At 38.8% G+C, this 12,505-nt stretch overlaps 1 protein-coding gene across 1 annotated transcript in view; it reads left to right on the top strand.

The window, feature by feature from the left end:
• The window catches only part of LOC121911402 (1-phosphatidylinositol 4,5-bisphosphate phosphodiesterase beta-1-like), a 33,706-nt gene that overhangs the window by 629 nt on the left and 20,572 nt on the right, over positions 1-12,505 (top strand). Inside the window, exons 2-14 of the mRNA XM_042432831.1 lie at positions 2,311-2,388; positions 2,941-3,009; positions 4,784-4,924; positions 5,040-5,119; positions 6,333-6,386; positions 7,032-7,107; positions 7,635-7,735; positions 8,551-8,714; positions 9,928-10,074; positions 11,212-11,369; positions 11,499-11,581; positions 11,984-12,068; positions 12,300-12,465. Coding sequence (XP_042288765.1) covers positions 2,311-2,388; positions 2,941-3,009; positions 4,784-4,924; positions 5,040-5,119; positions 6,333-6,386; positions 7,032-7,107; positions 7,635-7,735; positions 8,551-8,714; positions 9,928-10,074; positions 11,212-11,369; positions 11,499-11,581; positions 11,984-12,068; positions 12,300-12,465 — 1,402 coding nt within the window. The remainder of the gene's footprint in view (positions 1-2,310; positions 2,389-2,940; positions 3,010-4,783; positions 4,925-5,039; positions 5,120-6,332; positions 6,387-7,031; positions 7,108-7,634; positions 7,736-8,550; positions 8,715-9,927; positions 10,075-11,211; positions 11,370-11,498; positions 11,582-11,983; positions 12,069-12,299; positions 12,466-12,505) is intronic.

Genomic DNA, 12,505 nt, shown 5'->3' with positions numbered 1-12,505 from the left:
GTGTGTGTGTATGTGTGTCTGTGTGTTTGTGTTGGTATGCTGAAGTACGGAGCCCTGACAATGAGAAACGTGCTGTCCGGTTGCTATGGTAACTGGCATGGTTACCACCACCTAAACAGATCTGATATGTGTGTGAGAAAGAATGGATGTTTGTTTGGTCGTGTGTATGTATATGTGTGTATATGTGTGTGTGTGTGTGTGTGTGTGTGTGTGTGTGTGTGTGTGTGTGTGTGTGTATGAATCAATCTATTGATCCATATGATATCATGAATCATACTTACGGATGAACCGATCCATGGTAACGTTGGATCTATACACCATGTCTGAAGCTTGTGTGTGTGTGTGTTTTTTTTGATATTCGAATTTCTTCAACATGTAGAGCAGAGCTTTATGAAAAATAGAATTCGTTGCTATGCCAACGAGTGACAGGGCTTTAGTTAACCATCTTCCAAGCTTTTTCTTCTAGTTTTTATTCTTCTGAATGTAGTCTGCCTTACTATGAGAGGAGCAGATCAGGCAGCAGAATACATGACCTTTCCAAATATGCAACGAAATATACCAAACTTCATGCGCACTGACATCCAAACAAATATTTTAGCAGACTGGGTCCACCAAGATGTTGTTAGGATAAAATGGCAGCTGTAGTCCTGAAACTGGTCATGGGAGTGTCAATATATGGAAAATGTGGACATTTCTACTATTTGTAATCTTAAATCATCCCAAAATAAATTTACATTTTCTTCTCTACACAGCACGGTAACGGTATTTTATATGGAACGAGATGCTCCTCGCTGAAGCTACAAGCTGTAATATCTTTAATGATACGGTTGCCTCTAGAAATATGGCGGCTCTAGTTGTTTGTTCCGACAGTTTCAAAAAACTAACTGCATGTTTTTGTTCAGTGTGAAGTAGAGTCTTATCACACAGTGAAAACATGCATTCAACTTGAGCACTGGAGACCCCAGCTCACATCCCTTCTCCCTTTAACAGTCAACATTGTTTTCGGTTTATTAAACAGTCTGGCCATTCCTTTAACCGATTGTGATAGTTGCATAACTATACCATAACTCTCTACCATAACAATCTTTTCGCTAACCTTAATTATAGTTTAATTTCCCAAAACCTTACCTTGGAGGATCTGAAAATGCTAATTTGGGTAATTTTAAGTGCATTGAAAAATGAACTACGTTCTAATTTAGGTATGACTTCTTGATGCTTTTTTATCATTATTGTATCTATCCATAAACAAAAATCTGGTTGGCGATGCCGTCTTTAATATATCACTAAAATGTTGAGAACTAACCTCATCACTTCAGTAAATAATAGATTCAGCTTACCTGATTCCTTTTTATGCTCTACTCTGAACAGATGGACAATTACAGATTTCAGTTTTAACTTTACCTGTTTTTTAAACATTACAGACAGCATTTTTTGTTTGTTTTGTTCTATTTTGAGCACAGATCAGCTGTGGGGTACCTCAGGGCTCCATCCTGGATCCTGTTTTATTTTTAATATTTTGTCACAAGCCTAAAATACATTAAATACTATGTTTATTTTGAATGGACTACTGCCTCTGTACAGTGGCTAAATCTTATATTTGACCTCTCACATGAAACCTTGTTAACTAATAACTTCTAATCTTCGACTCTAGACATATCATTTGAAACCAGTTGCCTGAAACTGAAAAGCTACTTGATTCTGGCCCAAAAAATATTGTATAATATAATTTATATAATCGTATAATGAAGTCCAAGGACTTTGCACAAAAATCTCTAAAATTCCATTTTGGCATTTTTGAGGGAACTATATTCACTCACCGGCCGCTTTATTAGGATCTAATGCGATCCAACACAACAACACTGCCATAAATTCTACTTTTATGAAGTTTATACATTTTCAGTTTCTGTTGACATCATCAGAAAGGTGATAAATCTACTCTATGTTTATTATTGAGGTCGTAGTGGGTGGTGGTGGTGGTATACTGGGATGCATTATATTGAAAGGTGTTCCTAATATTTTGCTTCCCTCATGTATGTTAATGGAGTGGTGAATGCATTTACACACTCAGAATTTGACACTCAAATATAATGCACTACATAGTAAATAGTGATTTCGAATACACTGTGTCCAAAGATCATTCCCTTGTCCACTGCATTGTGAGATGGGATTTGTTACATAAAGTAGTATTTTCTATGGACGTTACATTTTTTAATGTATTCTATCGTGCAGAAATGATTTGCTGTTTGAAAACTGTTTGCTTTTATTATTATTATTATTTTATAATGTTTTTCGTTTTTTCTTCCTATCAAGGATCTGTCAACTGTGACTCCAGTGACTCTGCATGTGGATCCACATGGATTTTACCTCTACTGGACGGACCAAAACAAGGTTAAGCACGCATACATACTGTATACGGACAAATACTCATACACATCATACTCATAGGCCTACATTATTAACTAGCATCAGAATTCAGGTCGAGTCATCAAAATTTGGGATTAGAGTCAGTCTGAGTCAAAGTAAATATTTGAAATATACCATGACCATTTGTCTCTGTCAACAGTTTAACCACTGCTCAAATACATATTAAGGGAAAACTTGCAAAAAAAAATCAAACAGCTTGTTATCATACTGGCAAACAAGTATATAGTATGTACATAAATCATTAACTGGATATGTATGCTGTACAGTGAATGTGAATGTAAAAACACACATAAATAAAAACTGCATATGTACAGTCATAAGACTTTGAATAGGAATTGCAGAGAGCCAGCATATACACAGCATGTGATCATTTATTGTCAACACACACACACACACATGCACACTTTCTCTCCAGGTGGGTTTAAATCCTTAGCAGGAAACAGGATGGTGCACATACCTCCTAGCTGACTGACTGTGTGTGCTTGTGTTGTGTGTATATGTGTGTGTTTCCTTCAGGAGACAGAGTTGTTGGACTTGACCCACATAAAAGATGTCAGAACGGGAAGAAGCACCAAAACACCAAAGGTACCATCACCTCTCTGCCTCCGTTCACCTCCTCTTCACCTCTCAGTGAAAGGTTTACACCGTCTCCTGCCTGCGTTACCTCTCCCCTTAGAGACCTCTTTCTACTCACTAACTGCTTCTCTGTAACCTCTTAGTGACCTCTCACTCAATAACAGCTCCTCTTACGCAGCGAAGCAACTGATGTTTTACTTATTCAATTATAATCACATTTTTTTTTATCCTTTCACAGTGTTTGTCTGCTGTTGTGTTAACGTTTTATTTATTTTACTGCTGCTGTTTTAAGGCAGATGCATCACAAATCTTAAATAATCTCCACCCTCTGCTCCTCCACTACCTCTGCATATATTTTGTTGCCAAGAAACAGGCGTACATGTCGTCACATTGGCCGCTGTGTTGGAGGAAAAGCTCCTAGAAGCTCGATGACTCCTCCCCAGGAAGTCTTTTTCAGATTTGGCAGAGGAAGGAATTAAAATGGCTGTGACCACACACCAGATTATTAAAATTAAATCAACAAACCTTAAAGGATAAGGTAAAGCAGGAAACAGCAATGGAGTATGATATGTACATTAAGAGAGACCTGTTTTAATTCCACTATAAAATAAAAGCCAAGAGTGAAAAGTCCAATTTGTTAGACTTAGGTCCACTAATAAAAGACTAAGTTAACATTACATCAACAGTTGTACATTTAATTGCTATTTCATGATCAGAATGTATTTGGGGTATTCACTATGAGACCAAAAACATGCAGATTAGGTTAACTGATGACTCTAAATTGCCCATAGGTGAATGTGAGTGTAAATGCTTGTCTGTCTCTTTACTATATGTGAGACCTGTGATTGACTGTTGACCTGTCTGGGGTGTAAACCGCCTCTCGCCCGATGTCAGCTGAGATTGGCTCCAGCTCCCCCGCAACCCTCTAGAGGATAAGTGGTATAGAAAATGGATGGCTGGACTACATGTTACCATATTTTGAGCTGTAGTTCCCAAAAGGGCCAAACAGCAGTATTTTGAAAGCCAGAATGCTGCAGATATTCGTTTGTCAAGGTTTTGACAAAATCACATGACAGTTGTCTGACATTTTACACATTCATGAGTAAATAAACGCAGTATATTGCATAATGATATATTGTGGCGCATGATGGATAGTCCAGGGTAAATCGTGTGTGTGCTCCAAATCCCAAGACATCGCCAGTTTTTGCACCGGATCAGCAGAGTTTCCACATGAAATAGCACACGCCACTTGTGCCAACTTACGGACGGCTGATTCAGCCAAGAAACAACATGCCATGTTTACTCTCAGCATGATAAACAACATGGTTATCATGGCTTGTCATGACTGAGTTCAAGTGGGAAAAAAAAAACTGTTGTACTGTCTTTGCCAACTCTTGCAAGCTGTCCAAAGATGAAGTTAAAGTTTAGCCTGAGTGAGGTAACATTCAACCTAACAAACAGCAGTTTAAACATTTTTTTGATGTTGTACCATCTAATATTTACCTGACCATCCTCAAAGAGAAGCATTATCACAGTTTCAACCACACTACCTGCAGCCATCCTTGCCACCACATAACATGCAGCAAATATATATAACATTTCACACTGGATATAAACTTTAACTGTCTGTGAGATATATCTTGCTGTCACCTTAAGAGCAGATGTTTATTTTTGATAAACGAGAAGCAAACAAACTGTCCCAAACAGCCTCAACCTCCCTCTGTCACCTCCGTGTGCCTCCGGCATGCCTCCGTTTAAGCCGACATTCTGTATCGTCCAATAGGAGGCCAAGCTGCGGGAGCTGCTTGATGTTGGAAACCTCGTTGGCCGGCTCGAGAACCGCATGGTTACCGTGGTTACGGCTTCAGACCATGTAAACGTCAACCAGCTCAACTTCATAGCTACGCAGGAGGAAGAAGCGAAGGTACAGTGATGATGTCAGGGACTGGTGAGGAGGAGGAAGAGGGTGATGATGATGATGATGATGATGATGATGATGATGATGATGATGATGATGATGGAGTGTGTGATTTCGGTAGGTGTGGTGTGAGGAACTGTTTTCTCTGTCTTCCAACCTGCTGAGCTACAATCTCAACAGAGACCAAAGTCTGCTGAAAGCGTGAGTGAAGACACACACACACACACACACACACACACACACACACACAAGACATGAATACACACACTTTAAGCACACTTTGTCTTCAGTCTATTTAAAGTATAAGTCTGGTGATATTCTTTACTTTTCTTATTGTCATCACATTCCAAGAAAAGACCAAAACCTACAGTGACTTGATCTACTAACGATCGTCTGTGTAGCCAGAGAGTCTGATATATCTTATCCCTCTGTGCCACAGACCTCTGCTGTTGTCCAAAACCTATTAAAAACACATCAGTGAGTCACACCGCTGCGCCGGGTGACATGTTCCTTCATTGCTATGAGCACATACTGCAGTTTATTTTGAGTGAAACCCACATACACCGTCCGGCTGCAGTAAACACTCACTAGAGCATCAAATGTGAGTTAATCTGCTGTTGAGAATAATCCGCAAAAAAATGTTCTATTCACTCATGTTTGAGTAACATTTGCTAAAAACTGCAGTGCCCAGCTGTTTTATGGAAGTCATTTGTTTTTTTTTTTTACTGGAACTATACATTTGTGACCCATTTTGATAGATTTACATCTGAAATATGCTCTGACTAATGCATTGTTAGTTATCTTTTAAAGTTATTCTAGAAATCTACTGTTAGTCTTAATGGGATCTGTTTTTACTTCATATAAATTCATGAAGTTATTTCAATTTTCACGTAAGTTTGGTTCAAGATTGATGCTGCTATGGTGACATCTACTATATGTCTACTAATTTATGTCTGTAAAATGACAAGCAAGTTATATTTAGCTTCTCAAAGCTGGTCTCAAGGCTGAAAGCATAAAATCATACAAAATTCCCAAACTCTTATATAAAGGGTGCTAAAAGAGTGCAGGTTGCTATGGTGAAAACTGAATTTTGAATGAGGCTGCACCAAATTTTCTCAACATTAATGGCACCAGTGATACTGCTCCATGTAGTTCTTCTCAGAATAACTCTGATCTTCAGGATAAATGCAACAAGGAGACCAAACAGAGGGCTTGAATATAGATTTTTTTACTCAAGGCCTCCAACAAATGTTGCTGTCTGTCTCAACTGTAAGTGGGAAGACTGAAGGAGAATAATTGAAGTCTACGATTACAATAATTAGTCTCATATTGTCACACCCATGAGGTCTGTGGACCTCGGGAGCCTTTGACCCGGAGGGCGGGAAAAAAAACTGTTGTTCTCTTTTTGTTTCAGGTACGTCAGGTTAACCCTCCAGCTGAACACAGAGGGGAGAATTCCTGTCAAGAAGTGAGTTCCTGATGATTATTATTACCCTTCTAATCTTTCAGTAAATGGCTCTAATTGAATGTTAAGTTTGAGGCACGTGTTAGAGAAAGTGAAGAAATAGCTTGAAGAAATCTGCAGAGACATGAACAAACTTAAACTTTGCTCTTTTCTGTCCCTTGCTTCCAAAAATAAACTTAATTCCATGTGCACTTGGGAAAGCAAAAACAGGGACAGGATTCAGGAAGGTGCTTAATTCAGCACTGACCTGGTAATCAACTACTGCTGGCGCATGAGATGGATAATACAGTTATGAAGGAAAGCGGTATTTTAGAAGCAAACCAAGAGCTGAATTAAGGTCAGATGATATATCCTGGAAGTCGACGGTGGATTAGACGTTTTAAGGATGCAGAGATGGTTTCAACATTCAAGGGGATGTTGAGAAACACACTGCAAATTATTGAGTGAAATTTTGGTAGACCAATACACAATTGTAAAGTTAGAGCAGGATATTTGGAGTAGTTACAGGAGTAAATTTGGGGGTATTATAAATAGAGGAGGGGAGTCAGGGGGAGATATTTTAAGAAGTAAAAAATGTAGGTTTTGGATTGGTGGCGTGCTGTTGTTAAGGATGAGCTGATAACGGTGTGATGTCACTGTTCATTGCAGCATCGTTCGGCTGTTTTCATCAGACAGGAAGAAAGTAGAGAATGCCTTGGAGAACTGCAGACTGCCTTACGGACGGGTACACACTTCACATATGTTCCTTTTGTTATTAGCGGCAGAAAATAGAGTTTTATGGCGAGGATACAGACCTTTTGCTCGATACAGTGTAGAGAAAACTGTGTAAAGCTTTTGCCTTCACTTCGTATAACTACATATATACGACACACAGACACATCCTTTTAAGCTTTATCCTTCCCCTTTTTCCTCCATTTTTCTATTTACAGTTGAGGTGTTCTTTCTGGTGCTTTTTTGTCCAGAATGACTCACAGTGCATGGTGAGGTGAAATGAGCTCAAATATCTGGGTCATCAAGTTTTTAAGCAACCAGTGGAAAAAGCGAGAGTCAGATTTATCCGTGCACACTGAGTCTCTGAGCATAGAAAGATTCATTTTGATGGAGAAATAAATCAAAGATGAGGAGAAAATTGATGATTTTTTAAGGTTTAGGAAGATGCTGGACGCTCAAAGTCATGCACACTGCCAATTTCAGTTGTTATAAATGTAAAAATGTCTTTGTGTTAAACTCTGCGTCTTGTATATTTGACAGGGCGACAGCGTCAAACTGGAGGACTTTACTCTGGAAGTTTACAGGAGTTTTTTGGACTGTCTGTGTCCTCGTCCGGAGCTCGGCAACATCTTTAAACTGCAGTAAGTATTCAGAAAAAATCGTTCACCTGAACTACACTCGAGATGTTTTAATTGGGAGGAAGACGCTTTACAAAACGAGCCTTTTTATGTCTTTTGTTATTTGCTTCAGGCTGCGTTCTTTGATACGGGAAGAACGATGAGTAATAATTCATCTTCTGTCCCACTTATGAACAAAGAAGGAGCGAGATAACGACCGTATCGTTAACCTGCGAGTGTTAATCGCTTTAATTGATCAAGTTTAGTGCTGTATGTTCAAAATCAGGCTGCAATTAATGATTCTTGTCATTTTTATTAATCTATTAATGATTTTATTCAAATAACTATTCGATAAAATGTCAGAAAATGATGACAAATATACATCACAAGTTCCCAGAGTCTAATCTTCAAATCATGTTGTCTGAACATGACTTGATGATCAAATCCTCATACAATTTATCATTTGTCAACTAACTGACTAATTATTTCAGCTCTTAAAAATAGATTTTCATAACTGGGTAATGAAATAGATCTATTTATTTGTCAAAACAATGTTTTTTAGCTTTGGAACCAGTAAGTAAATGAACTTTTACCACTAACTACTTAACTTTTAAGATAGATATATACTTTTAAATCACTCAAGGCACTTAAGTATGTTTGTACAAGTGTTTTTTTGCCTTGAAGTGTTGGCTGCCACTCCTCAAATAAAAATATGCGCTGTGATACAACATATTTTGACACTCTTGAAGGCTGCAAATGTGGCAGATGTAAAATGTTTTGAGTAGCCGTAGATATATGATGCCCTCTAACCTCATCCCCGACCCCGCTGTGCACCGTAGAGGAGCGAATGACGGGTCGCTGTCAGTCGACCAGATGACAGACTTCATCAACAACAAGCAGAGAGACCCGAGGCTGAACGAAATCCTCTACCCGCCTCTTCGCCCCGCGCAGACACACAGTCTGATTGAGAGGTACCAACATGACCAGGAGCTGCTGAAACAAGGTAAAAAAAAACTCACACAAGGACAGATGTTGCCCTTTTAGCCTCGGGGTCACGCTGAGATTTTAATATTCCTAAATAGCTGAAGATGCCATTAGCTAGTCAGCTGCGTTTGTTACCAACATGCACTTGTGTGTGTGTGTGTACAAGAGTTGATATCAAAATAATCCACCCACACAGAGTTGAAACTGCTAAAACAGGCACTCAAGGTGCTCACATTTGTGGTGGATCCTGCCAAAAAGATGATTTGGCAACTACTTTGAATCCAGCATGATGTTGCATAATAATATATTTATTTTTTTCCATCTGCAACATCATGTAATCCGTTAACACAAGTAAGAGTTCTTCTGTCTTTTCTCTTCTGATTTATTACTTCTGAAAACTGACTAAAACTGACACTTTTTATATTTAGATCATTTACATGTCGGTCCTTGTATTGGTACGTTACTGGTGCTTGTCGACAATACACATATATGTAGGAAAAAAACTTAAACATCATGATATCTAATAGACTTTTTTCAGGAATCAGTATCTTTAGATGTGGCAAATCCTATTGTATATCTCCCCAACTGATCATTTGGCCAGAATCAATTGCTTTAGTGCTCATTTAGACTTTTTCATTTGATTTTTTTGTATATCAAGATACACTATATTTAAAAAAAAAAATCTCCAAAATGTGATTTCATTGTGAAACAAGCTGTAAGTATTAATATGTTGCTCAACTTTTAGCTCAAAAGATTCCCATCAGACATGAGGAGACTGTCTTTTTCCTGTTAAAAAACATGTCCTTGGTCATTTGTTCAAACAGCTGAGGAGCAAAAGTGACTTAACCTGAACCGAGTGGTTTTATTTGCTGAAACTCAAGCATAGAGGCAGCAGACCAAAAAAGCACTTACACAGGTCGAAGGCAAAGTTGTTTAGATTATAGGACTTGTTGGGCATGACTGAACTGTTGTCAAGTTTAATAATATGTATTTTTCAGATCCAAAATATTACAAAACCAATAAGATGTTAAGAAAGAGGCTTAAAGGGGCACTTGAGGATGTATAAAATGTTTACAGCAAGGAAACATGGCAGATCGTTTCAATCAGGAAGATTAAACACAAATCCTATTTTCTTTAATGTTTTTCTAACATTTGGCAGATGTACTCATTCATATTGATAACTGTCCTCCTCCTCATAATTGTGTGTGTGTGTGTGTGTGTGTGTTGTGCAGGTGTCATCTCCCTCCAGGCGTTCGCTAGTTATCTATCTAGTGATGAGAACGGCGTCATCCCACCGGAAAAACTGGATCAGTCTGAAGATATGAGCTTTCCGCTGTCTCACTACTTCATCAACTCATCACATAACACATATCTGACAGGTACACACACACACACACACACACACACACTACTACATGCTTACCTCTGAAGCACAGTCTGGACTGATGCTAATGTTCAGCTATTTATTCATGTGATACAAACCATCAAGAACACAGACCGTCATGCTCGGCTTTATTTTGACTCCAGCCTCATCTAAAATGCCTCAACATGATCGTCCTCTGTAGATCATTCTATCACCTCCACTAAACACCTGGTGTGCATTTGTCACTATCTAACCTGAAAGGACCCTTGACTATGTTACTAGAACCAGTGATTGGCTCCTCCTTTAAAAAAAAATCTGATCCTGAATGGACACAAAAGGACTCGAAGAAACAGACAATGTGGTTAAAACTCACCATTTTTGGCTCCGGTACAAATTTTAGACCAGAAAGGGACAATCTGAGAGCTGGTTTTGGTCATGTCTTGGATTTTTTGAGGGGGATCATAAGCCTACTGTACCTCCTCTGCTTCCATATTAGCAGTAGCAGAGAGGATGATGTTTTACAGAAGATAAAAACTGACCATTGAATTTGTTGTCCATTATTTGTCCGAGGCATTAAAGCTTTTCCTCTCTGCTCAGAACAAAGAAACTCATTAAAATACTGTGTTCCTCTATTTTCTTTATCCAACCAGCAGTAATCATTGTCCATGTAGTCTAGGAGAGATAACTTTGTATTTAACCCCTTAACATCCTCCCTTTTCATAGAATTTTTGCCTATTTGGCCAAATGGAAAAGCTTATAACAGAAGAACTGTGAGGCCATGATGCATATATTAGGCTTCATTTAACAAGTGACATCTTCTAGTTTCTGGAAATGTGTTTGTTTAGCATGTGGCTAAAACACATGCTAAACAAACATCATGAGTCATATTTGAATAACAATAATCAAGACATGCTTTATACCAGGACTATTCAGAACTCCATAAACCTTCTACATCTTCAACATGTATAAAACTCCAGACCTCTAGGCCTAACCTTACGGGAGGTCGGGAGTTTTTAGTTTGTGGTATCACTGGTGTCCCCAAACCTCTCCAATCATCTCCAATTGGCCAAATTTTGCCATTACTCATTACTGCGTGATGCTCCCGCTTACAACTGGTTTAAGCAGGTCGTTAAAGAGGTTAAATGTGTTTCAGCGGGCCAGCTGGCAGGGAGCTCCTCGGTGGAGATGTACAGACAGGTTCTCCTGGCCGGATGCCGTTGTGTGGAATTAGATGTGTGGAAAGGACGAACTAACGAGGAAGAACCTGTGATCACACACGGGTTCACCATGACATCAGAAATCCCCTTCAAGGTGAGTACACATCAGGTGCTTCAGCCAAAACAGCAAAGTTTCCCCCAAAAGAGCAAATTTTGAATGTCTTATGTGGTGGTTACAGTCGCTGTTACTATTGATGTGCTGATTTTATTTTTTATTTTCCAGGAAGTGATTGAAGCCATCTCAGAGTGCGCCTTCAAGACCTCACCTTTCCCCGTCATACTGTCTTTTGAAAATCACGTGGACTCGTGAGAATCTCTCTCTCTCTCATTTCTAATGTGTTTATCTATTTGTACAAAGAGATTACAATGTAAGATGCTTAACCAGGTTTATAATATAAAGATCTATTAGAGCTCGATCTACACTGACTATATTTGGACACTAATAACATTCCTTTTTAAAGGAAGTTTAAAAAGTTTGATAAGGATTTGATTATCAAATAATTGTGATCAAAATATGTTCACTGTGGTACATTTTTACAGTTGAAAAATAAAGATGTCAGTGCTCTCTGGTTGATAGATAAATTGCTCGAGCTTATCTCTGGCATTTCATATTACAAGTCCTTGTTACTTGTCAGCTGGTGTATAAAATGATACAGAAATGTCTGTGATTTATTAAAATATCTGTTATGTTTATGTTCTATCTTGTAGTTTGAAGCAACAGGCTAAGATGGCTGAATATTGTCAATCTATCTTCGGAGAAGCTCTGTTGATCGACCCTCTGGACAAATATCCTGTAAGAACACACACACACACTCCCTCACACACACACACACACACACACACACACACACACACACACACACACAGGACAAATGTTATGTCAAAAGATTGCAGCAACTGCTAAATAATCGTTAATTTCATGTTTATTAGGTAGCTGCAGCTAGCAGCTATACTGTCATATCCATTGGCTGTATGAGCGTGTGTGTGTGTGTGTGTGTGTGTGTGTGTGTGTGTGTGTGTGTAGCTGGAGTCAGGTGTCCCCCTACCCAGTCCTCAAGAGCTGATGGGCAAAATTCTCATCAAGAACAAGAAATCTCACAAACCGCCCAATAACACCGACACCAAGAGACTGACGGACCAGCCTGCCAATCAGAGCAACGAACCAGTATCTCCTAGCAACAACACAGGAGGTAAGACACACACACACAAAGACAAAAGGACTTTTTACAG

The sequence above is a fragment of the Thunnus maccoyii genome, chromosome 14 (assembly GCF_910596095.1).
Source record: "Thunnus maccoyii chromosome 14, fThuMac1.1, whole genome shotgun sequence".
Taxonomy (NCBI): domain Eukaryota; kingdom Metazoa; phylum Chordata; class Actinopteri; order Scombriformes; family Scombridae; genus Thunnus; species Thunnus maccoyii.
The sequence above is the reverse complement of the archived record's forward strand: the minus strand, read 5'-3'. Positions and strand labels throughout refer to the sequence as shown.